General features: G+C 62.8%; 1 protein-coding gene across 1 annotated transcript in view; it reads left to right on the top strand.

Moving 5' to 3' along the window:
- Positions 1–2402: 2402 nt before the first annotated feature.
- KIF21B (kinesin family member 21B) overlaps positions 2403–25190 on the top strand; it is a 29513-nt gene continuing 6725 nt past the window's right edge. The window contains exons 1-27 of the mRNA XM_052653589.1: positions 2403–2890; positions 3643–3865; positions 4101–4283; positions 6738–6887; positions 6983–7117; positions 7368–7535; positions 7770–7885; positions 8322–8517; positions 9724–9913; positions 10365–10428; positions 10501–10701; positions 11024–11105; positions 11400–11517; positions 12191–12382; positions 13807–14006; positions 16614–16721; positions 17154–17222; positions 17531–17763; positions 17893–18040; positions 18126–18320; positions 18403–18504; positions 21447–21612; positions 21788–21839; positions 21991–22048; positions 22722–22927; positions 23014–23088; positions 24598–24711. Coding sequence (XP_052509549.1) covers positions 2403–2890; positions 3643–3865; positions 4101–4283; positions 6738–6887; positions 6983–7117; positions 7368–7535; positions 7770–7885; positions 8322–8517; positions 9724–9913; positions 10365–10428; positions 10501–10701; positions 11024–11105; positions 11400–11517; positions 12191–12382; positions 13807–14006; positions 16614–16721; positions 17154–17222; positions 17531–17763; positions 17893–18040; positions 18126–18320; positions 18403–18504; positions 21447–21612; positions 21788–21839; positions 21991–22048; positions 22722–22927; positions 23014–23088; positions 24598–24711 — 4232 coding nt within the window. The remainder of the gene's footprint in view (positions 2891–3642; positions 3866–4100; positions 4284–6737; positions 6888–6982; positions 7118–7367; positions 7536–7769; positions 7886–8321; positions 8518–9723; positions 9914–10364; positions 10429–10500; positions 10702–11023; positions 11106–11399; positions 11518–12190; positions 12383–13806; positions 14007–16613; positions 16722–17153; positions 17223–17530; positions 17764–17892; positions 18041–18125; positions 18321–18402; positions 18505–21446; positions 21613–21787; positions 21840–21990; positions 22049–22721; positions 22928–23013; positions 23089–24597; positions 24712–25190) is intronic.

Here is a 25190-nt window from a genome sequence, read left to right as displayed (position 1 = left end):
ATCACGGAGTTTTTCCATTCCCCCTTGAATTTTGCATCCGAGGCGAGAATACCTCACTCGCCTCACCCTGGGTCAAGGTGGGGCCCACAGCGCCCTGTGCCCCTGGTTCTCTTGGAAGATCCTGGAGCCTGGTACCCACCCCTGCCCACCCTCCCACCCCTAGGGAACAGCGCTAGCAGGGGTGCCGTCCTGCCGCCCTGCGTAGCCGGAAGCTGTCTCCTTCCCTCATCTGGGGCTCCAGGGCTGCCCGCAGAAGTGACCTGGCCCGGGGCGGGGCCAGGCTGGTCAGGAGCTGCCGCAGGCGAGGGCCGCCGAGTTCCTAGAAAGCTGAAACTGGGAAGAGATGTCTGGATGAGGCAGGGAGCAGGGGTGGCCGAGCCGCTGGGGGGTGGGGCAGGCGCTTGCCAAGGGCCCGTCTTTGTCTCCTGGACTCGGGTTTGGGTTCAGAGTCTCCCCCGGGGCAGGGTGTGGTGGGAAGGAGCCCAAGGCGACCGCGCCCACTGGACTGGGGCCCCCGAAAGCCCAGCGCTCGGGTCCAGCCTGCCGGACCTGTGTCGGCTGTGGCGGGCCACCCCCCACCCAGCTGCCCCCTGCTCCCTTGGTGGTGCCGGGCAGGGAGTTTATACGTCCGTCTGGGCCCTGAGTGTCCCAGGCAGCTGGAGAAGTGGAGAAGCCGCAGGCTTCGGACTCCCGGCTTGCCTGTACCGACTGGGACTCAGCCTCAGCTCCCCTCTCTGGACAGTGGGTTGAGGTCGCTAGCGCATCACCTCCCTTGGGTGAGATGGCCTGAGGCACCCGGCCCAGCGCTGGTGCATGGAAGCACCCATGTCCAGTTACTGGTTCAAGGCCCGTTCCTGGGATGCACACTCCCCCAAGCCCCGTCCGGGTTGGTGGCCTTGGGAGTTAGTGACTCATCCTGGGCTCGTGTCCTCTGGCTCCCAGCTGGTGCCCCATTCTCTGGATGGTAGTGCTCACCCATCCACCCCTGCCAAGGACACTGATGCTTAGCATGGGCCAGCGTGGGGCTGGCTGGCTCTCTGACCCCAGAGGACCCCACACCAAAGTGTGCTGGACCGGGGAAGGTCCCAGGGTGAATGCCTGCTCACCTTGCAATGCCTGGATCCTCAAACGCTGGAGCCCCCTCCTCTAGGCCCTGCCTCCTGATGTCCTTCCGGCCGCCCTCTTGGGCTGGGGGCCTGGTGGGCGGAGCAGAAGCCGGCTTCTTGCTGATGGGATCCACCAGGCAAGGCAACGGCTCCCCCTCCGTGGCTCCTCCTGTCTCCAGGGACCCTGATTTGATTTCCTCCAATCACCAACATTGCCATCTGCCTGTGGTAATTAAATGGTATTTGAACCAGATCCAGAAATCCCATCGCAAGCAACCCACATGGCAGGGAGCTGGTGCTGGCCAGCAAAGCTGGAGAGGCTTCAGAGGCGGCTGGGTCCCCCTGGGAGCCCCGGACACCATGGGTCCCCGGGCCTGAGCTCCTGGGCCCTGCCCGGTGCCCTTTGAGGTTGCGGCCCGCCTTCCCCCAGACACCCTGGGCCCCCAGGCCTGGGCTCCTGGGCCCTGCCCGGTGCCCTTTGAGGTTGCTGCCCACCTTCCCCTGGGCACGCTGGGCCCTGCCTCTCAGCTGCACAAAACATAGGAACAAGGGAGGAGTGGAGCCTGCCCTGCCCAGGCTCGGACCCTGACGCCCCTGGCGCCTGCCCCTGGCCGGCACCGTCTGTTTCCTTGTCTGCCGCGGGGATCGAAGTGTCCCGCTTGGGCGTGGTTGTGCGTGTCGGCCGCCGCCACCAGCGGTCCAGGTGGGAGCGCCACCCGAGCGTCTTACTGACGGATCCAGGGTCTGGTGTGTAGGTCCAGAAAGGGTGGGGGGGGTTCCCAGCAACCCTCCCAGCCAGAAGCTGGTCTGGGGGAGACGGGAGCTGGGCTCTCACTTCAGCCTGGCCTGCCGCAGCTCAATGGGGCAGGGAGGGGGGTGGTAACCTCCGTGGGCGTCTGGCCCCTGCAGCCTCAGTGGTGTGAGGACCGGTCCTGGAGAAAGGCCAGGCCACCACCCCGCCCCCAGCCTCTTATTCCCCTCACAGGTGAACGCGAGGCGCAAGCTCAGGGGCTTCTCACCGGGCTCTGAGGGGCCTCGGGGCTGGGCAGCCTGAGGCTGAGACAGGATGGCCCTTGGGGGCCGGCTCTGCGGGGTCGGGGCCCCCCTGGGCCAGCCCTCACACGCTTTCTTCTCTCTGTAAATGTTGGCTTAGGACGGGGTGCTGACAAGCAGCTCATTGTGCTGAGGGGCTGGCTGGCTGTGTGAGCCCACGGGCACCCCCGCCTGGAGATTCAGGCTTCGGGAGGCGCTCTCTGCCAGTCCATGCCCATGCTCACTGGCTCACTCTCGGTTGCCATGGGGACCTCCTCCAGCAGCGGCTGCTTGCAAGAGGGGCAGGGGCAGGGGGCGGCCCTACCCACTGCCCACGCTGCGCCCCACTACGCCCTGAGGCCCCTCTCCTCTGTGTCGGGGAGCCCCCAGGGCCTGGGACAGGGGCCCTCCTGCGGCAGGTGGCCCTACTGGAGGTCCCTGCCCTCTGACTTTTGCCTCGACTCGCTCTGCAGGGTCCTGCCTGGTCCAGCCGTACTGGCTTCCAGAAGAGAACCCGAGTTTGTGCCTGAGACTGTTCCCCTAGCATCTGGGGCGGGCCTTCCTGAGCAGGGGGACCCTGCCCGGTGCCCAGGCCTGGGCAGAGGCACTGGTGTCCTCCGGAACGTAGCCCCCCGGGGGCGCAGCCAGGCCTGGCCCTTCCTTCCCTCGCTGGCCCTGGGCTTTGCCTCTCAGGAGGGGCCAACTATCTTCTCCCCACCCCCTTCTCTACGGGACACGGACCTTGGGGCTGCGTGACCAGTCAGGAGCGTGTGCATTGGTGCCAGCGAGACCTGTCACATTCTGTAGTTGCCCAATCTTGGGAAAGTCAAACTCTCCCAGCCTCTGTTTTCTCAGTAAAAATCCAGGAAATAATACATACCTCGCAGGTTTATGGTAAAGAATACGTGAATTCGTGTTAGGTGAAATACCTCTCACGTAGATTCAGTTCCCAGGGCGCTCATGCAATGTTAGCAGCTGCTGGACTTCCTTATGGCCCAGTGCTAGGACTCCACCCGCCAATGCAGGGGACACGGTTCGATCCGTGCTCTGGCGAGATTCCACATGCCACGGGGCGACTGAGCCCGTGGCGTCACAGCTATGGCACCCTCGAGCCCCAGCTACTGAGCCCATGGGCTGCAGTCCTGAAGCCCTCACCCCCAGAGCCCGTGCAATGAGAAGCCCGCGCTCCGCATCTAGGGAAAGCCCATGTGCAGCCACGAAGACCCAGTGCAGCCAACATGCGTGCATGCAGAAATAACGCCCGCAGCTGCTGCTTTGAGCGGTGTTGACATTATCATCAGGAGAAGGCAAAGGCACCCATCACTGTTACTGCTCGGGAGGTCTCACACAGCTGCCCCCATGCTACGCTTCCTCCCTTCTCCCACTCGTGGGAGAGGAGGGGCCCGGGGGCGGACGCTGGCCAGCTGGACGGGCGGGAGGGTGGCTGCGGGTCACCCCTAGCCAGTCTGACCCAGGACTCCCTCCCACCCCCCGCCCCGGGCAGGATCCGGCCCCAGCTGTCAAAAGAGAAGATTGAGGGCTGCCACATCTGCACGTCGGTCACCCCCGGGGAGCCCCAGGTCCTCCTGGGGAAGGACAAGGCCTTCACCTATGACTTTGTCTTCGACCTGGACACCTGGCAGGAGCAGGTCTACTCCACGTGCGTCAGCAAGCTCGTGGAGGGCTGCTTTGAGGGCTACAACGCCACGGTGCTGGCCTACGGGCAGGTGAGTGCCTTCTCCGCCTGTGGTCACCTGGGCCCCGGCCCCCGTCTGAGGGCAGAAAGCTGGCCGCGGGGTAGCTGGGATGCAGCTGGGGTCTTGTCTGTGGTCCGGGGTTGCTGGGGCGCTGCTGGCTGAGACTTGGGATCGGCTGGCGGGGACAGGCTGGGAGGGTCCCAGGCTCGCCGCCCCACCCCCCAGGGTCCTGGGTAACGCCCTCCTCCCAACTTTGCCGACACAGACGGGGGCAGGGAAGACGTACACCATGGGCACCGGCTTCGACGTGGCCACGGCGGAGGAGGAGCAGGGCATCATCCCGCGGGCCATCGCGCACCTCTTTGGGGGCATCGCGGAGCGCAAAAAGCGGGCGCAGGAGCAGGGCGTGGCCGGGCCCGAGTTCAAAGTCAGCGCTCAGTTCCTGGAGGTCCGTGGCCTTGCGGATGTGTGTGTGTGTGGGGAGGTGTGCGGCAGGACTCGGGGGCCAGGCTCCCTGCGGGGCAGCAGAGGAGGCACCGCAGGGATGAGGTCCCTGCTGTGGAGGGCGTCCCCCAACTCCGCGGCGCTGGAGGCCCACCTGGCAGGACCCTGAAGGGGCTCTCTGCCCCTGATGGGGCTCGAGGCAGGGAGAACCTGAAGGATCCTTGCAAACTCAGATGGATTACAGCTCTGCCATCTGGTGGGCGCAATGGCACCCAGTCCTGGGGCCCTAGGGTGACCAGGACACCCAGGCCCGGCTCATAGTGAGAACTCTGGCTCTCACCCTTCCTGGCCTCCACTGGGCCCTCCCGTCCCTTTCTGGCTGAGGTCCTTCCTGACCCTGGGAGTCTTCTCTGACCCCAGGGCAGGAGGGTTCTCCAGAGGGGGCCTTTCTGGCCGCTGGTCTTGCCTCTCTCTGGGTGGAGGTCAGGGTGCTGAGCCCCAGGGAGGCAGCTAGCAGCTTTGGGGCTGGGGAGGGGGCCCCTGGCCTCCCATGAGACCTCTCAGAAGCGTCTCCAGGAGGGCCGTGGGCTCGGTACCTCTTATGAGGCCCAGCGTGACCAGGCTCCTGCTCTCGGCCACCTGGCCCAGGCAGCGTCAGCCCCAGGGATCCTGGCCGTGTCCAGGGTGTGCTCGGAGGGAAGGATGTGGTCCCAGCCTTCCCTAGGCCTCCCTGTCCACCGCTGCCTCTCCAGCCCTGCTCCCTCCTGGGCACATGTGCACCGCTGTCCCCTTAGGGGGCTGTGCTTTAGGCTTGGAAGTTGCTCTTTGTCCTTCTGGACTCTTGCTTTTGATAAACAGTCTGCCTTTGTGTGTGTGTGTACATGTTATGTGTGTAAGTATATGTGTCTGTGCATGTGTATATGCATGTATAAGTATCTATATGTATATGTGTGCAGGCGTGTGTATGTGTGTGTCTCTGTATACATATATATGGATGGATGGATGTGTTCCATCCCCGGGTAAAGAAGATCCCCTGGAGGAGGAAATGGCAACCCACTCCAGTATTCTTGCCTGGAGAATCCCATGGACAGAGGAGCCTGGCTACTATGGTCCATGCGGCTACAGAGTCACGCACAACTGAGCGACTGAGCACACACTCACTGCATAGGTCTCTACGTGTGTCTGTGTATATCTGTGTGTTTGTGTATATGCATATGTGTTTGTGTGTATATGTGTATATCTGTGTGTTTGTGTATACACATATGTGTATTGTGTGTGTGCATGTGTATATCTGTTTGTGTGTACACATATGTGTATTTGTGTGTGTACGCATGTGTATATCTGTTTGTGTATTTGTGTGTGCACGCATGTGTATATCCGTGTGTTTGTGTATACGCATATGTGTATTTGTGTGTGTATGCATGTGTATATCTGTGTTTGTGCATATGCATATGTGTATTGTGTGCACGCGTGTGTATATCTGTGTTTGTGTATACACATATGTGTATTTTGTGTGTGCATGTGTGTATCTGTTTGTGTATACACATATGTGTATTTGTGTGTGTGGATGTGTATAATCTGTTTGTGTACACGCATATGTGTTTGTGTGTATATGTGTATATCTGTGTGTTTGTGTATATGCATATGTGTATTTGTGTGCATGTTTGTGTGTATGTGTGTCCCACGCTGTGTATTTCTATACAGGGATTAAATGTTGCCGTGTGTCTTTCTTGACAGACAGACAGACACCAAGGCCCCACATCCGCACCAGGGCCTTCCGTTCCCTCTTCCCCTTCCTGTGGAGTATTTCTGTCCCTTGAAAGCCATCAAAGCCTCGGATGTCCGTGGGCTGGGACCTGCCCCCCCCACAGGCCGCTGTCGGCCGCTGACTGCTTGCTTGTCCCTCCTGCTCCCCGCCCCAGCTCCCTGCCCGGTGACAATTCCAACAGGTGAAACTTGTCCTGCCAGCGATTCCAAGCACAGGACTCCAAAGCTGAGACCATCTGACATGGGGGGACACTCCCGGCCAGGCCACCTCCCACAGTGGTGTCCCCAGGCTCACCGAGGGCCAGTTCATAGGTGGCTCTCCATCCCTCACCCCCAGAGCTCAGTTCCCCACAGAGCCCCACCCCCGCGCTTGGAGCCCCGCCCCCGCCCCCTCTCCCTGACGCATCACATACTCTGTGGAGGCCTCAGTCCTCTTGTTCCCACCGGGTCCTCAGCCCTCGAGGTGGAGCGCTGATTGCTGCCTACGTGGGCTCTACCCAGGATCCAGCTGCTCCTGCCCCGGCCAGGGGAAAGAGCCCAGAACCTGGAGCCCCGGGAGGGCCGGGGTGGCTGGGGAGCCTCCCAGGGCTGGTCTCCGTGCCTGCAGAGCAGAGCTGGCGTGTGGCTGGAGAGAGCGCTGGGGCCCCGGGCCACGCCCGCGTACACCCAGCCCCGTCTCCTGCCCGCACAGCTCTACAATGAGGAGATCCTTGACCTCTTCGATAGCGCACGCGACCCTGACGTCCGCCACCGCAAATCCCACATCAAGATCCACGAGGACGCCAGCGGCAGCATCTACACCACGGGCGTCACCTCCCGCCTCATCAGCTCCCAGGAGGAGGTGAGCGCCCGCGGAGCCACGGTGGGCTAGTGGGGGTGGGGTGGGCGGGGAGCTGGGCCGCCCAGCTGCGGGCCCTGACGTCCGCCCTTCCGCAGCTGATCCAGTGCCTGAAGCAGGGCGCCCTGTCCCGCACCACGGCCAGCACCCAGATGAACGTGCAGAGCTCGCGCTCTCACGCCATCTTCACCATCCACCTGTGCCAGATGCGCGTGTGCGCCCGGCCCGACCTGGTGAGAAGCCCGAGGCAGACACCTGTTGGCGGGAGGGTGGTGCGGCGGGAGCCCAGGCTCTGGGCCAGCTGACCCGGACTTGGGCTCACCCTGCTGCTTGCAAACTCGCCTTCCTCTCGGTGGGGGAGAAGCAGGCAGTGCACGCAGTCTGATGCTCGGTGTGCGCGAGGCACCCCCAGCTACGCTGCCCCCCAGGCCCCGAGGGCAGGGGCTGGGAGCAGAGGGGCCATGCCGGCTGGCTTCCCTGCAGGTGAACGAGGCCGTGAGCAGGCTTCCTGATGGTGCCCCTCCTGGAAGCGAGTACGAGACGCTCACCGCCAAGTTTCACTTCGTGGACCTGGCCGGCTCCGAGCGGCTGAAGCGGACAGGAGCCACAGGCGAGCGGGCCAAGGAGGGCATCTCCATCAACTGTGGGCTGGTAGGCACGCAGCGGCCAGCACGGCTCAGCCTCAGACCCTCTCCAGGCCCGCCTCAAGCCGGCTGCTGGCCGGGGCGGGCCGCTGCCCTGACCCTGACTGCCCACTGTCACCAACTCTCACATCTGCCTCTAAACCCTCGGGGAGCCTGAGGGCTGCTGGGGTCAGCGGGACAGGTCCACCCTCCAGGCTCAGTCCTCCCCCGGTGCCTCTCAAGCAGCGATCTGTCTCCGCAGCTGGCCTTGGGCAACGTGATCAGCGCCCTGGGGGACCAGAGCAAGAAGGTGGTGCACGTGCCCTACCGGGACTCCAAGCTCACCCGGCTCCTCCAGGACTCGCTGGGCGGCAACAGGTACCCGCCGACACCTGGGGAGGGGCGGAGGAAGGGGGAGCGCAGGGGCCTGCGGGTGTCCGGGTTGGAGCGGGAAGGCCCAGCGGACAAGAGGCCCGCCCGGCCCTGTGGGCTGCAGGCCTGGAGGTGCCCACCGGCCACTATGGTCGGACCCGGCTTCGTCGTCTGCACGGTAGGGAGGGGTATCCTAAGGAGGTGGTAGAGGCCGAAGGGGACGCGGAGGCCGCATCACAACCCTCCTCCCCCTCCCCCGCCGCCTGCTGGCCACCTCGCCGCGGTCAGCACTGTTGACCCAGGCCAGGTGGTGCGGAGCCCCAGCCCCAGGCTCTGCCCAGGTCCTTAGGGCCCCCAGCCAGGAGCAGGATCTGCTCTGAAGTGATGCCCCCCCGGTCCGGCTGTGTGCTAGACCTTCATTCCACACCCCCACACTCCCCAGCCAGACCATCATGATCGCCTGCGTGAGCCCCTCGGACCGCGACTTCATGGAGACGCTCAACACGCTCAAATACGCCAACCGGGCCCGCAACATCAAGAACAAGGTGGTGGTGAACCAGGACAAGACCAGCCAGCAGATCAGCGCGCTGCGAGCCGAAATCGCGCGCCTGCAAATGGAGCTGATGGAGTACAAGGCGGTGAGTAGGCCCCGCCCCTCCCAGGGCCCGCACTCGCACCCCTCCAAGGCCCCACCCCAACCACAGGCCCCGCCCTTCCAGGGCCTCACCCCTCCAAAGGCCCCGCCCCTCCCACCAGGCTCCGCCCTTCCTGCCCTGCCCCACCCGGCCCCGCCCCCTCCCCATTCGGCCTCGCGCTCTGCATGCCAGTCTTGGTGGCCAGGGCCGGGCTCACCGAGTGACTGGAGCATCGTCGGAGCTCTCAGGCTTACAGTGTCAGACAAAGAGGTGCACATCCTGATTGCACAGTTCTCATGTGTAGGGCAGGTGCTCTGTGGGGTTTTATTCCGCCGCATGTGCCGTGTTGGCCCAGAGGAGACTCAGGCTGCAGCACGGCAGCATGAGGACAATTGACGGGACCACACGAGTGGGCCAGCGCACCTGGGGGTGCTGCAGGGGACAGGGCTGGCCCCCTCATTCAGGTGGTCAGGGAGGGCCTCAAGGAAGAGGGGCCTTCATTATGGGAACAAGTGGGATACCAGCAAAAGGAGGTGGGGCAGGTGTCCTCCGGTGCCAACAGGCTACGAGCAAAGAAACAGGGAAGGGAAGATGAAGTGCTCTGGGGAAGTGTCCCATTCTATGTGACTAAGGCAGAAGGCACCAGCAGCGGCCCCTGGCCCGAACCTGGCACACAAGTGGGTTTTGGTTTGACTGGCCCTTTGCTTTAAAAGAATGCAGGGGTAGTTGTCACTTTTCTGAAAATTAGGGAGTTTCTGTTTTCTTTAACACTGCGAAGCTCTAACAGTGTGGTGCCGGGCTGGCTGGAGGGGCCCGGGGCAGCCCCTTCTAGACTCTGTGCAGCTCTATTCGCTGCAGTGCCCCTCACCCTGCCGTCTTACACCTGCCCTCCTCACTCGAGACCACCCCCTGCTCTGGGTTTTGGCCCTGGGTTAGCGTTTGTGGAGACAGGAAGCTGAGCAGTGGAGAGGGAGGTGGGTTGAGACTGTGAAGGTCTGGAATGGCTGGTCATGAACTGTGGACTTTCTGTTGTCACAGGGGCCCTGAAAGGTTTCTGAGCCCTGGGAGATGAGAGCTGGCAGGGGGAGCTGGCAGGGCTACCGTGTGGGGGGAGAGGCGGGGGTGGTGGGGAAGAGCATCGTGACCCCCCCCCCACCCTGTCCCTGACTGCCCCCCTTCCCACCCCCCCCCCCCCCCCGCTGCTCCCAGGGCAAGAGAGTGATTGGGGAGGATGGCGCCGAGGGCTACAGCGACCTGTTCCGGGAGAACGCCCTGCTGCAGAAGGAGAACGGGGCGCTGCGCCTGCGGGTGAAGGCCATGCAGGAGGCCATCGATGCCATCAACAACCGCGTCACCCAGCTCATGAGCCAGGAGGCCAACCTGCTCCTGGCCAAGGCCGGTGAGCCAGCTGCCCCAGGCGGGAAGGCCCCTGCCCCCACACCAGCTCGGGATGCCGGGATGTGGGACTCACAGGGCAGCCGGCTTTTCCTTTCTCTGTAAATGCAATCGCACGTACTGTCCTGTGATGCTTTACTTCTCATGATGCTGTGTTAAACACACAAGCCCACTTAATTCTCTTAAGCTGCGTAGTGTTCCGTATGTGGTGGTGATGAGTGATTTACCGTAACAGCCTCTGTCGATGGACATTTGCTTGTTTCCAGTCTCGCTGTTACCAGTACGCCGGGGTCTCTGCACCCCCGGACAAGCCCCTCTCTGATAGAGACTCCTCCTTGGACAAGGGCATGTGTGCACTGCCCTGTTCGGGGCACTGATAGGAGACCACAGCCTGGAGCTGAAGGGCCTCCCTGTGCTTACCTTCTTAACTGTCCCTGCCCCCTGCATCCCTGCAGGAGACGGCAACGAGGCCATCGGTGCTCTGATCCAGAACTACATCCGGGAGATCGAGGAGCTGCGGTGAGTGGGCGCCCACACACCTGGGAGCCTGGGACCGAGGCAGGGCCGCTCACCTCCACCCCCACCCTGCAGGACCAAGCTCCTGGAGAGCGAGGCCATGAACGAGTCCCTGCGTCGCAGCCTCTCACGGGCCTCGGCCCGGAGCCCCTACTCCCTGGGCGCATCCCCGGCTGCCCCGGCCAGCTCCATGGAGGATGCCTCTGAAGTCATCCGCCGAGCGAAGCAGGACCTGGAGCGGCTCAAGAAGAAGGAGGTCAGGCAGCGGAGAAAGAGGTGAGGGCGGCTCTCCCCAGGCAGCCTGAGGACCCCGTGCTCAGGGGCCGTGGGCACCCAGGTGGCCTGGGGACTCACCGAGTGAGGCCGCTGTGGACAGAAGACCCCAGCGCCGAATGCTGGACGTCCCCCGAGGAGGAGGGGGAGGGAGGATCCCACCCGGGCTTAATTTGGGCTGGGGGCTAGGGAAGAGCAGTGACCCCTGCAGAGCTGGACCCAGTCCCACCCAGTACTTGAAACTCTTGCCCCCTCAGCTCTCACCCTGCACACTCACTCAAGGCAGGTTAGCCCCCTCACCTGTCCCTCCTTCACTCCTGGGCAGCCCAGAGAAAGAGGCCTTCAAAAAGAGGGCAAAACTCCAGCAAGAGAACAGTGAGGAGACCGATGACAACGAGGCCGAGGAGGTGAGGGACCCGCCCCCTCAAGCTGCCCCCTTGTCCCTGCCCAAGTGGGGGCCTCCACAGACATCCTTGTGCAGGGTGGGGGAGGGCTCGGGTCGACCTTCAGTGGGTCCTGTGCCTCCCAGTATCTGACTGGTTGCCACGGTGATGTCCATCCCTCAGCCCCTCATCACAGTTAGGTGATGCAGGCAGGAGGCTTCTCTGGGTGGGACTCTCCCAGGAGTGAGGGTGGGGAGTGAGCCCCCCCTGCCATGGGCCACCCCACTCCCCACCTTCCTGACGGTGCCTGGCGCCCAGGAGGATGAGGAACGAGAAGAGAGCGGCTGTGAGGAGGAGGAAGGCCGAGAAGACGAGGACGAGGACTCGGGCAGCGAAGAGAGCCTGGTGGACTCCGACTCTGACCCAGAGGAGAAGGGTGCGTGCTCCTGAGCGGGGGAGCCGAGGCGGGGCTGCCTTCCACGGGGGCCCAGAGAGACTGCTTGGGGCAGTGGCTGTCCGACGTCCAGGCGGGAGCTCAGATGTGCAACCCATCCTAGCAGAAGCCTACTGAGCACGTGTTGGTGCTGGGCTCTGAGGTGAACTTGAGCCCGTGAACGTGCCCGGCCTCCCTGGACGCACGACCACCCTGGGTGGACATGTTAGGACCCCTCCCTTGGTCACCACCGAAGAGCAGTTGGTGGTTCACCCCTGGGTGTGGGGGATGTGGAGCTGGGCCTCGGACCGAGGCCTGGCTGTTCCGAAGCCCACTCCTCTAAGCAGGCCGTGTGTCCCTCAGCTCTGACCCAGAGCCCTGCCGGCTGCTCGGCGTCCTTTCTGCCCTGCAGCCCCGCCGGCTCCCAGGTCATCCGCAGCGGGTGGGCATCAGCTTCTGGGGCTCAGCAGGGGCGGATGAGACGCCTGGTGCCCCCAAGTCCTGGGCCCAACCCTGCACTTCCGGGCTGCTCTTTCAGCCCCTGCCCACCGTGGGATGAGGCATTTCCCCTTGCCGCTGGTCACTGAGTGGTCACGGCTGGCCAGAGGAAGGCCCTGTCCCCATCCCGGCGACCCGGGCCCCCAGCGCCTCAGCCAGCCTGTCTCTGCGCCCACAGCGGCGAACTATCAGGCGGACCTGGCCGACCTGACGTGCGAGATCGAAATCAAGCAGAAGCTGATCGACGAGCTGGAGAACAGCCAGCGGCGGCTGCAGACCCTGAAGCACCAGTACGAGGAAAAGCTGATCCTGCTGCAGAACAAGATCCGGGACACGCAGCTGGAGCGCGACCGCGTGCTGCAGAACCTCAGTGAGGCCCCGCCCTGCCCCGCGAGGCCCCGCCCACCGCGAGCCCCGCACCGCCCACCGCGGGCCCCGCCCCACTCGCCTTGAGACCCCGCCGCGCCACACATATTAGAATCCTTTCTCTATCCAGGCACATGAAGAGACACCCCTGTCTTTTCCTGAATTCTCTCCTAGGATGTTTCCTTTGGTTCCGTTTACAAATCTACCTCTCACAGTGTGTCTTCTGTACAGCACTCTCAGCCCGTTCATCCTGTTACTGTTCATTCATTCACTCACACATTCACTTACTCAGCAAACATCCGTGGAATAGGCTTGCAGAGCGGCCCTGTTCTAGGTGCCAGAGTTGTTGGAGCGAGCGCTCTAGTGGGGAGAGGCAGACGGCAGGAAGTGGCGGATTCTACAGCGTGTCGGGGTGACAAGTGCTGTGGGCGAAAGCAGCACGGAAGGAGGCAGGGCGTGCTGGGGACGGGGTGGACGTGTTGGAAAGGGTGGTCGTGGAAGACTCGCTGAGAAGCGGGAGTCCGAGGACGAGGGAGGGGAAGAGCATTGCAGGCAGGAGTTCAAGATGAAGAGGCCCTGGGGCGCCCCGATGACGGGCACAGTGGGAGGGCACGGTAGCAGCAGAGGAGGCCAGAGAGAAATGGCCAGACGTGCCGGTCATTTTAAGGACTTCTGCCTTATTCTCTGAGGGACGTGGGAAGTTGGGGCTTTGAGAGACGTGATGTAAATTTTGAAAGCATTCTGACGAGATCGCTCCAGCTGCTGTGCAGGGAAACGCAAGTGGAAGCTTGAGATCTGCTAGGCAACTGTTATAGAGGTCCTGGTGAGAGATGGTGCGGGCAGGAGGTGGTGAGAAGCCGTCAGATTCCGGATACATTTTGAGGATGCAGACAAAGGGCTTTGTTGGTTGCTTGGTGGGAGATTAAGAGAGGGGAGCCAAGGACGTCTCCAGGTACCAGTACGATGGCAGACACTGAGATGAGGAAGACTGCTGGGTGAAGGGGTGGGTTTGCACTGGTTAATCTGCCGTGTCTGTTGGCAGATCAGGTCAGGAGTGGAGAAGGCTTCTTTCTTCTGCCGGAGCCCCTGTCTCTCTGTCTTCTCTTACTAACCCTTCCCCTCCCCGCTGTTCCAGCCCTCTTCGCCAATCATGGGTCAGAGCAGGCCAGCGGACCTAGTACCCAGGCCCCTCATGGGAAGCTGGCGAGCATGGGCTGAGATCTCAGGATGAATCACTTCTTCAAGGTCCCTAGAATGTCCTTGGGTATCTCCTAATCCGAGCCCCTCCTTGTTCACCAGAGGGAACAGGCTGAGGAGGGTGTGACTCACCAACATCACACAGTGAGACCTCCCCCCCGCCCGGGCGCGGTCCGAGCCCGCGGCACTGGGGCCCGGGGACCTGCGCCAACGCTGCCCCACTGCGCACAGGTACCATGGAGTGCTACACAGAGGAGAAGGCCAACAAGATCAAGGCGGACTACGAGAAGAGGCTGCGGGAGATGAACCGGGACCTGCAGAAGCTGCAGGCCGCACAGAAGGAGCACGCGCGGCTGCTCAAGAACCAGTCTCGCTACGAGAGGGAGCTCAAGAAGCTGCAGGCCGAGGTGGCCGAGATGAAGAAGGCCAAGGTGGGGGCTGGAGACAGGGCCAAAGTGGGGGACGGGGACGGGGGTGGGGCCAGTGCGGGGCCAGGGTGGGATCAAGATGAAGACAAGCCTAGGTGGGAACTGAGGGCCAAGATGGGGCTGGGGGCGGGGCCAAGATGGGGCTGGGGGCGGGGCCAAGATGAAGTGGACCAAGTGGGCGGGGCTAAGGTGGGGTTGGGGGCGGGGCCGAGATGTAGAAGGCCAAGGTGGGGGATGGGGATGGGGATGGGGGTCAATGCGGGGCCAGGGCGGGGCTGGGGGCGGGACTTGTGGGCGGGGCCAAAAGGAAGAAGGCCAAAAGGGGCAGACTGAGGGTATGGGAGGCGGAGTGTAGTCTCAAAATCCATTTGAAAGTGAAGAAAGTGTTAGCTGCTCAGTCGTTTCTGACTCTTTGCCACTCCATGGACTGCCAGGCTCCTCTAGTCCATAGAATTCTCCAGGCAAGGATACTGGAGTGGGTAGCCTTTCCCTTCTCCAGGGGATCTTCCCGACCCCGGGATCGAACCCAGGTCTTCTGTATCGCAGGCAGACTCTACCGTCTGAGCCCTAAAAATCCATTTACTGTGTTAAAAATAACCACCACTGGCAGCGTGGATGCTCGTCTTGACACTTGACATTGCCTCGTTCGACTGTCCTGCTCCTGGACCTTGTCCTCTTAGCTAGAGGTTGTGCAGGGTGAAAGCACCTTCCCCAGTAGAGGGTCCCCCGAGGACCCCCAGGGACCCCGCCCACTGCGGTGGTCTCCAGTCCGCGCGCACTGCTCGAGTCCTCGGGTCTGGGCCGCCTCCACGGGCGGACGCCGACCGGGGTTGCGGAGGATGCGGCGGACTTGGTCAGCGGGCGCCCTCTGGCGGCAGGAGGGAGGCCCTAGGCCTTGGTTGTCCCCCTTCGGGACTCTGGAGCTCGTGGAGCGGTTCCCAGGGGACGTCTGCCTGCCTCCTCTCTGCCCGAGTGCAGGTTCCCTGGCTAAGCCTCTCCAGGTGCCCCGGCCAGTGCGGGCCGGCCGTCATCTCAGGGGAGGTGACGCCACTGTAGACCTTTAGGAGGGAGGATCCTCCTGTGGCTCTGAAACCTGGAAAAATAATATTAATGTAATAATGCCCACGACGACGTGTGGGAAGGACAGAGGGTCCCTGCGTGTTCCTGGGCTTCCATCTCAGCTTGTTCGGCTCTTCAGCGGGGACTCCCCTGCTCCGCTCAGCTCGCTTAGTTCTTGTGAGCCTGGGGGAGAGGCTGAGAAGAGCACCCTTGGGCCGTTCCCGCAGTGGGTGTGCCCAGGAGGAGTCCAGGGTTTCGTTCAGAAGGACCTGGGGTTGCAGGCATGGACTCTGATCAAATGCCACGAGCACCAAGGCCAGGACCCTGCCACTGCAGTTGAGGGGCACCCGTGCTCACGGAGGTGCCCTCGGGAGCGGGGACGCCCAGAGCAGGGCCGCCGTGGGTCCTGACGTCACGTGCCTGGAGTGTTCCCGCCACTCTGAGACCGCCACCCTGTGACGACCCCCATGGGGCTCAGCCACACAGACGGAGTTGGGCAGATGGGCCTTCGTCCCGAAAAACACATTCCTCCCCAGGAAACCTTGGGCTCTGGCTCTGGCCCCAGAAGAGGGCTACCACGTTGGGGTGCATGCTGCACCCCCATGTGTGGGGCTCAGGTCCGCTTCCAGCCAAGGCTTGGGTCACTCTAGCCAGCCCCAGCCCTTTGGGGCAGCATTCACTCTGGACCCACAGGCCCAGCAGCAGGGAGGTCCCCTCCTCTCTGTAGCTCCCCCCGACACAGCCACCAGCCCCTGGCCAACCTCCCTCCCTGCCGGGCTGTGTCCTCTCCTGACTGTCCTCGAGGCAGGCTGGTGACTTTCCTGGGGTGCCTGAGGCTTCAGTGGTAGCAGAGGGACCGCCCGGCCGGATTCTCACGGCCCCATCTCGTGGAAGGGGGCTGACCCCGTGCACTGGAGGGAGAGGTGCCACCAGGCCCCAGGTGCTTGCTCCCCACCATGCCGGCTCACCTCTGGATGCCCGGACGATGCCCTCTGTGCCAGGAACTCAGCTCCAGACTGTGCTTGGGGGCCTGCCCTGCCCTGACCCACTGGAGTACCACCCCCACGGCCGTGGTAAGAGCTGGATTTTGAAGCAAAATGACCCGGACCACAAATCTGGCCACCCATTGCTGATTTTATGACTTTAGGTCATTTGGTCTCTCTGAGGCTCATTTCCTGTTTATAAAATAGGAGTGGTACCACTTCTCTCATACGACTGTTACGAGGGCCTGGGCATACAGCGTGGGCTCCACCCATGCTTCTGGTTTTCACGGTCACCATGAGCCTGGTCTGCCTGGGAGCTCACCCCACAGCAGCTCAGCTCCATCACATAGGCTGGGCCCTGGCGGCGGCTCCAGGTGGGGCCACCAGAGCCGTGGGGGCTGTGCTGGACCCTGCCACGTGGTGGCGCCTGCACAGCCAGGCTGGCAGTAAGGCCGTTTCTTTTGGGAGCTTGGCCGGGGGGCAAGTCAGCTTCAAGTTCTGCGGAGAGTAGGGGACAGGCCCCGAGGCGCTGCCCCCGGCCTCACGGCTGTACCCCCCCCACACACAGGTGGCCCTGATGAAGCAGATGCGGGAGGAGCAGCAACGGCGGCGGCTGGTGGAGACCAAGCGGACCCGGGAGATCGCGCAGCTCAGGAAGGAGCAGCGGCGGCAGGAGGTGAGGGCGCCTCCAGGCCCCGGCCTGTCTCCCCGCGCACTGGCACTCCTCCTGACCACCCGGCCCGGCAGGCCGTCCTCGGCGGTGAGGAGGTGCTTGGAGGCGAGCGCAGCCCCACGCGGGAAGGCAGGACAGCTGCGGGCGCCCAGCCTGGTCCCCGTATGGTTCCGAGCTGGGCCTGGAGCCCCGCGCCAGCCAGGACCCAGCATGCCAGCCGCAGCGTCCAGCCTGCGGAGAGGCCCGCGTGCCCAGCCCTCTACCCCAGGCTCCTTGCCCCTGCCCTGGTTGGGAGAAGAGGCCGAGAGACTTGCCCTCCGAATACCAGGTCCTCTTTCCCCACGACTTCTGGCTCCACAAGGCTCCCCTCCAGAGCCGGTGGGGCAGACCCGCCTCAAGGCTTGAGCGAGGGCTCCATCCCCTTCTCACCCCTAGTTTCAGATCCGAGCTCTGGAGTCCCAGAAGAGGCAGCAGGAAATAGTCTTGCGGAGGAAGACTCAGGAGGTGAGTGCGGGCCCCCACCCAGCCCCCAGAGCAGCCCCCCTCCCGCCCCCACCGAGTGCTGACCCTGGGTTACCCCGTGGGGGCGCTGAAGCGGGGGGAGCCCAAGAGGCCTGAGATGTCAGTTTTTAAAAAGAGAAGTCTCTTTTTTGTTCATGTCACATCAAAGACCCCTTGGCCCTTTCTCCGTCCTAAACCCAGGCCAGAACGGAGCGGCCCCTGTATTCTCCCTACCTAGCACCCCCAGGCTGGGCCTTTCTGTGAGCCTGGGAGCACCCTGCCCAGTGGGCCCCTGTCCTCTGGACCCCCAGGTTTCTGCACTGAGGCGTCTGGCCAAGCCCATGTCTGAGCGGGTGGCAGGGCGAGTAGGACCGAAGTCACCTATGCTGGACTCGGGGGCCGAGGTGTCAGCCAGCACCACCTCATCCGAGGCCGAATCGGGGGCCCGCTCCGTCTCCAGCATCGTGCGCCAGTGGGACCGCAAGATCAACCACTTCCTGGGGACTCACCCCGCGCCCACCGTGCCTGGTGCCCGCCCTGCCAGGTGAGGAGGCCAGTGCCTGAGCATTGGGGGCTGTGGGGTGGGGCCTCAGAGGCTCCAGGCGAGGGGCTTCGCACAGTGCAGAGGCTGAGAGTGGTCCCGCTCTGGCCCCCCCACCTGTGCCCCCCCCAGAAAGAAGTTCCAGAAGAAGGGGCCCAGCCAGAGCTTCAGCAAGGCTGCCAGGCTCAAGTGGCAGTCGCTGGAGCGGAGGATCCTGGACATCGTCATGCAGAGAATGACCATTGTCAACCTGGAGGCCGACATGGAGCGGCTCATCAAGGTGGGCCCGCCCCTCCGTCCCCCCCCCCCCCCACCGCTCTCCAGGCGTTGGGGGCGGCAGCCTGAGGCCTCGCCTGCCTCCCCAGAAAAGGGAGGAGCTCTCCCTCATGCAGGAGGCGCTGCGCAGGAAGCGGGAGCGGCTGCAGGCCGAGAGCCCCGAGGAGGAGAAGGGGCTGCAGGAGCTGGCGGAGGAGATCGAGGTGCTGGCAGCCAACATCGACTACATCAACGACAGCATCGGCGACTGCCAGGCCACCATCGTGCAGCTGGAGGAGACCAAGGTGCCCGGGGGCGGGTGGGCCGCACAGGCGTGGGCGGGGCGGCGGGACGGCCGGGTGACGCGCCCTCTGCCTCCCCATCCAGGAGGAGCTGGACTCCACGGACACATCGGTGGTCATCAGCTCCTGCTCCCTGGCTGAAGCCCGCCTCCTGCTGGACAACTTCCTCAAGGCGTCCATCGACAAGGTGGGCGGGCCGCTGGCCTCCCAGCGGACGGGCACCTGCAGAGCCTGCCTTGGGCTGGAACACTCACGGCTGGCTACCCAGCTGTGTCACTCACGAGCGGACGCTGAAAAGCTGGGGTGATGGCTGGCCATGTGACTTTAATGAGGCAATGTGGCCAGGGGCTTGGTGTGGTCACCGCACACAGCAGGGCCTGAGCCTATGGAGGGGGAGGCAGCAGCTTTTGTGTGTGTGTGTGTGTCTGTCTGTGTGTCTGTGTATCTGTGTGTGTGTGTCTATGTGTATCTGTGTGTCTGTCTGTCTCTGTGTGTGTGTGTGTCTGCCTGTGTCTGTGTCTATGTGTCTCTGTGTGTCCATGTCTGTCTGTGTCTGTGTGTGTGTGTGTGTCCATGTCTGTCTGTGTCTGTGTGTGTGTGTGTGTGTCTGTGTCCATGTCTCTGTGTGTCTATGTGTGTCCGTGTCTGTCTGTGTGTGTGTGTGTGTGTGTGTCTGTGTCCATGTCTCTGTGTGTCTGTGTGTGTCCATGTCTGTGTGTGTGTGTCTGTGTCCATGTCTCTGTGTGTCTGTGTGTGTCCATGTCTGTGTGTGTCTGTGTGTCTCTGTGTGTCCATGTCTGTCTGTGTCTATGTGTCTCTGTGTGTCCATGTCTGTCTGTGTCTGTGTGTCTGTGTGTGTCCATGTCTGTGTGTGTCTGTGTGTGTGTGTGTGTCTGTGTCCATGTCTCTGTGTGTCTGTGTGTGTCCGTGTCTGTGTGTGTCTGTGTGTGTGTGTGTGTGTCTGTGTCCATGTCTCTGTGTGTCTATGTGTGTCCGTGTCTGTGTGTGTCTGTGTGTCTGTGTGTGTCTGTGTGTGTGTGTGTGTGTGTCTGTGTCCATGTCTCTGTGTGTCTATGTGTGTCCGTGTCTGTGTGTCTGTGTGTGTGTGTGTCTGTGTCCATGTCTCTGTGTGTCTGTGTTTGTCCGTGTCTGTGTGTGTCTGTGTGTGTGTGTGTGTCTGTGTCCATGTCTCTGTGTGTCTATGTGTGTCCGTGTCTGTGTGTGTGTGTGTGTCTGTGTCCATGTCTCTGTGTGTCTGTGTGTGTCCATGTCTGTGTGTGTGTGTGTGTCTGTGTCCATGTCTCTGTGTGTCTGTGTTTGTCCGTGTCTGTGTGTGTCTGTGTGTGTGTGTGTGTCTGTGTCCATGTCTCTGTGTGTCTATGTGTGTCCGTGTCTGTCTGTGTGTGTGTGTGTGTGTGTGTCTGTGTCCATGTCTCTGTGTGTCTGTGTGTGTCCATGTCTGTGTGTGTGTGTCTGTGTCCATGTCTCTGTGTGTCTGTGTGTGTCCATGTCTGTGTGTGTCTGTGTGTCTCTGTGTGTCCATGTCTGTCTGTGTCTATGTGTCTCTGTGTGTCCATGTCTGTCTGTGTCTGTGTGTCTGTGTGTGTCCATGTCTGTGTGTGTCTGTGTGTGTGTGTGTGTGTCTGTGTCCATGTCTCTGTGTGTCTGTGTGTGTCCGTGTCTGTGTGTGTCTGTGTGTCTGTGTGTGTGTCTGTGTCCATGTCTCTGTGTGTCTATGTGTGTCCGTGTCTGTGTGTGTCTGTGTGTCTGTGTGTGTCTGTGTGTGTGTCTGTGTCCATGTCTCTGTGTGTCTATGTGTGTCCGTGTCTGTGTGTCTGTGTGTGTGTGTGTCTGTGTCCATGTCTCTGTGTGTCTGTGTTTGTCCGTGTCTGTGTGTGTCTGTGTGTGTGTGTGTGTCTGTGTCCATGTCTCTGTGTGTCTATGTGTGTCCGTGTCTGTGTGTGTGTGTGTGTGTCTGTGTCCATGTCTCTGTGTGTCTGTGTGTGTCCGTGTCTGTGTGTGTGTGTGTCTGTGTGTGTCCGTGTCTGTGTGTCTGTGTGTGTGTGTGTGTGTGTCTGTGTCCATGTCTGTGTGTGTCTGTGTGTGTCTGTGTGTGTCTGTGTGTGTGTGTGTGTGTGGTGGGGCAGCAGGAGCAGACAGATGGACGTGCTCCTCCCAGGGGTGGGGTTGGTGCCGGAACAGCAGGTGTGTCTCAGCTCCCTTGCCCGCTCCGACAGGGCCCAGGCTGTGGGGTGGCTTCCTTCCCCTGGGGCTGTGCCTGCGGGGCGGCTCTGGACAGGGCAGGAGGAGACAGATATAGCAGACTCCTCCCCCCTCCGTCCCCCCAGGGAGCTCTCTCAGCTCTGCTCTCGGGAGGGTGTTCCTCTGCTGGGCTGCCGTGACCAGCATCGTGGTTGGGGGCCTAAACGCACAGCTTCATCCCTCCCAGTCCCAGCGGCTGGAGGCCAGAGATGAGGTGCAGGCAGGGCTGGCGTCCTCGGAGCCTGTTTCCATGCCTTGCAGGCGTTGCCTCCCCCTCCTGTGGTCGCCCCTCTGTGTGTCTGTGTCCTGACCTCCTATAAGGACACCGGTCACAGGGATTGGGGCCCCCCAGGGACTTAATTTTAACTCAATCATCTTTTTTGTGCATGCGTGCTAAGTCGCTTCAGCCATGTCCGCCAGGCTCCTCTGTCCGTGGGATTCTCCCGGCAAGAATACTGGAGTGGGTAGTCATGCCCTCCTCCTGGGGATCTTCCCAATCCAGGGGTCAAACCCATGTCTTTTAAACCTCCTGCATCTGCAGGTGGGTTCTTGGCCACTAGCACCACCTGGGAAGCCCTGATCATCTCTTAAAGCCCCTCATTTCCAAATGCAGTCCCCTTCTGAGGTCCTGGAGTTACGTCTGTGTTCGTGTCTGGGGACACTATACAGGCCACACGGGGAGCGTGCCCCCAGCGTGAATGTGGGGGAAGCCAAGGGTCCAGGGTGCGTCTTGGGCCTGTGACGGGTGCAGGGTGAGGGTGAGCCCTTGAGGCTCTTGTGAGGTGCAGATGCTGGGAGGGCAGTGATGGGGGTCCCCATGGGCCCAGGGCGGGAAGGGTGACCCCAGGCCTCACTGCCCATCCTCAGGGGCTGCAGGTGGCACAGAAGGAGGCACAGATCCGGCTGCTGGAGGGGCGGCTGCGGCAAACAGACATAGCAGGCTCCTCCCAGAACCACGTGCTCCTGGACGCCCTGCGGGAGAAGGCTGAGGCCCATCCCGAGCTGCAGGCCCTCATCCACAACGTGCAGCAGGGTACGGGCCCCCCGGGGCCCCAGACATCCAGGGCTCCCTCCCTCCCACCCCGGAGACCCTCGCTTCCCCAGCTCCCCAGAAGCCCCAATCTGACCCGAGGAACGGTGGGAGGGAGGCCGCCCTCCCCGCACTCCATTGGTTGGGGTCTCACCCCCGGCTCCCTCCTCCCCCACAGAGAATGGCTATGCCAGCACAGACGAGGAGGTGTCCGAGTTCTCTGAGGGGAGGTGAGTTTCCAAGTCGAGAGGGGGCACGTGCCCTGGGCTGGGCCGAGGGCTGACCCGGGGCCTGGGGGCTCCCGGGGACCCACGAGTCTAAGTCCCGGGGAGCCAGAATCCCAGCTGTCAGCACCCTGACCCTCATTGGCTTCTCCCTTAGCTTCTCCCAGTCATTCACCATGAAAGGCTCCACCAGCCACGATGACTTCAAGTTCAAGGTGAGCCCCACTGGCAGGCAGACAGGCTGCTCCCCACAGCCTGGTCCCCGCCTTCCTGTGGCACGGCCCCCACCCCCAGCCCCCACCTAGTACTGCCTCCAGCTGGGGTATGGGGGCCAAGAAGAGTCTCAGCTGGAACGGGGGGCAGGGGGTACCCGGGTTTGTGACCTGTGACAGCCCCTTCCTTCTGAAGCGGGTGGAGTGACATCACCACAGCCCAAGGCCCCGCCTTCAGAAATCCCCCTCTTCCTCACCAAACTGCCTCCAGCTCTGATCAGAGCCTTGCCCCGGATGTCCACTCACTGTGCACACAGGTCTGAAGTCAGGGAGTAGGCTAGACTGAACCCCCAGTGGGACACGTTAGAGAGGGAAGGCAGAGCACTGGGACTCAGGAGCAGAGATGCGAGCGCAGCCTCTGGGTGCACCGAGGAGCCAGGGACACCGGTCCGCCTGGGCAGTTCTGCTTGCCAAGTCTAGGGTGGGAAGGGCATTCCGGTTGGTTCGGCTTCTCCAGACGCCCTGGGAGACCTGCCTGGGGGAAGTCTGCCGGGCCCTTCCGTCCACTCCTCTGCCTCTGGGTGGCAGCACCGTCTGCCCTGTGGAATTCCCCCTCCTCCCCCTTCTGCACCATCACGTCGGGGCAGGTGGGTCCACCCAACCCTTCCTGTCACAGGGTGAGCCCAAGCTGTCCGCCCAGATGAAGGCTGTGTCGGCTGAGTGCCTGGGCCCCCCGCTGGACGTCTCCACCAAGAACATCACCAAGTCCCTGGCCTCCCTCGTGGAGATCAAAGAGGACGGCGTGGGCTTCTCGGTCCGAGACCCCTACTACCGGGACAAGGTCTCACGGACCATCAGCCTGCCCACCAGAGGGAGCACTTTGTAAGGAGGGAGCGAGCGGTGGGAGGCGGGGGCGGGGGGCCGGCGCTGGGAGGTGGGTTCGGGCCTCACTGGGCCCTGTGTTCCAGCCCCCGACAGTCTCGAGGTGCGGAGACGTCCCCTCTGACCCGGAGGAAGTCCTACGACCGAGGGCAGCCCGTCAGGTGAGGGCGTGCACTCACCCTGCAGCAGGGTGTCGTATACACTTTCGTCAGCACCACCCCCGCCGTGGCCCCTTCCCCGCTTTGCCGGCTGCAGCTCAGGAAATAACCTCCGTGAGCGCCTGAGGTGGTGGCCAAGGCCAAGGCTGAAAACTGCTGACTGCCGTGAGCTCGGTGTGGACGGCTTCGCAGGAGCCTGGACTGGTCTCGGGACCAGTATGCCTCAGCCCCTCTCAGGGCCGTGGGTCCTTGGGAGGCCCCAGAGGTCTTGTCCTGTGGGGAGAGCATGAGAGAGTAAGGACAGTCCAGGAAGGGGAAGGGGCACAGGACAGTGGAGGGGCCCCAACTGCTCAGCCACTCCTGGGGCCCCTGGGGCTTCTGCAGGTCGCTGGATGCTTCTCTGAGACGTTTGGCGGCCTCCGCGGTCACTTGTGAAGCAGTGGAGGGCAGGGTGACCTCGTGCACCTGCCTTGAGGGGAGGAAGATGTGCTCCAGTCCCTCCCTCTGGCCCAGCCCCTCCTCCGCACCCCCTTATCCGTGGCCTTTGGTGGGAGGAGTTGCGGGACATCCGTGCACCTGGGGGACCCCAGAAACCATCCCGCCCCTGTGACAGGGTCAACACACAGGAGCCGCCTCGGGGTGGGGTGGGGGGTGCAGGCTGGACTCTGCAGAGGGAGGGAGGATGGGCCGCACCCGAGGTCCACCTTCCAAAGAGAGAGGCCTTGGGTGTCGTGTCGTCACCTCACTGTGCGGCCGACTTAGTGATTCCCAAGCCACCGTTCCCGCAAAGTACAGGGCGGAGTACTTGAGGGCGTCAGGTCACAGCGTTTCCATCACCCCAGCATGTGAGTTCCTGCTGAAAGACACTTTATCTAGTATATACCACTGACTCATTGTCCCTGGGTCGGGAAGATCCTCTGGAGAAGGCAATGGTGAGCCACTCCAGTACTCTTGCCTGCAAAATCCCTATGGACAGAGGCACCTGGTAGGCTACAGTCCACGGGGTCGCAAAGACTTGGACACGACTGAGCAACTAAACTTTCATTAGCCCTGACCTCGGGGCCAGCAGCCCTCTATAGAGCTCATGACTGAAGGGAAGTTCATCTAACGGGCTTTCTCCATCAGTCGCGCCCCAGCTTCCTTGAACTCCGCACACCAGACTGCCCTGCAGCAGCTTTGGGGCCATTTAAGTCAGTGACATCACCAGCAAGAGCGCAGAAATATGAAAAGTATGCCATGACATAGACTTTGGAAAGGACACGTGTGTGCAGGGTGAGGAGGGCGGGGCCGCCTCTCCCGACCGCAGCTGGGGACGTGTGTGCTTGGGGCCTCACGTCTGCAAATGATGGGGGAGGCCCGCAGATCTTGTTTGGGGCTGACACACGCGCCGTGTGATAAGCAAGGGATTCCCAGACTCGGAACCAGGTGGCCACCAAGCGGAAGGCGGGGCAGGTGGCCCACGGGCAACGGTGCGGGTCCTGACGGCGGTACTCTGTCCTACTCGCCTGCCAGGTCCACAGACGTGGGGTTCACGCCCCCCTCGTCCCCTCCCACCCGGCCCCGCAACGACCGAAATGTCTTCTCTCGTCTCACCAGTAACCAGAGCCAAGGGTCCGCGCTGGACAAGTAAGGGCGGGGGCGGGGAGAGGAGTCGGAGGGGCGGGGTGGGGGGCGGGGAGGAGTTTGCGGGTGGGGTGGGGGCGGAGCCGGAGGCAGAGCGAGGAGTCTGGTGGCGGGGCGAGGCCAAGATTCCGAGGACGGGGCGGGGCCGGGGCGGGGCGAGGAGTCCGGGGGCGGGGCGGGGCGGGGCGAAGAGTCTGTGGGCGGGGCGGGGCGGGGCGATGAGTCGGGGCGGGGGTGGGGCGCTGAGTCGGGGTGGGGCAATGGGGCGGGGCGGGGCTCTACAGGTGGGCCCTCGCCACGGGCGCGCGGGCAGCAAGAGATCCTGCACACACCGTGCTGGCCCCACTCCATGCTGAACGTGGGCCCCTCCCGTCCCCAAGTGTTCGGGGGCCGCCGGAGAAGGCAGGAAGGAGGCCATGGGGCTGTAGCCGTGCACCCCGGGGGCCTCCCCAGAACTGCTCGCCTGTCCCTTGTGCCTCTGA

The sequence above is a fragment of the Budorcas taxicolor genome, chromosome 16 (genome assembly GCF_023091745.1).
Source record: "Budorcas taxicolor isolate Tak-1 chromosome 16, Takin1.1, whole genome shotgun sequence".
NCBI lineage: Eukaryota > Metazoa > Chordata > Mammalia > Artiodactyla > Bovidae > Budorcas > Budorcas taxicolor.
The sequence above is the reverse complement of the archived record's forward strand: the minus strand, read 5'-3'. Positions and strand labels throughout refer to the sequence as shown.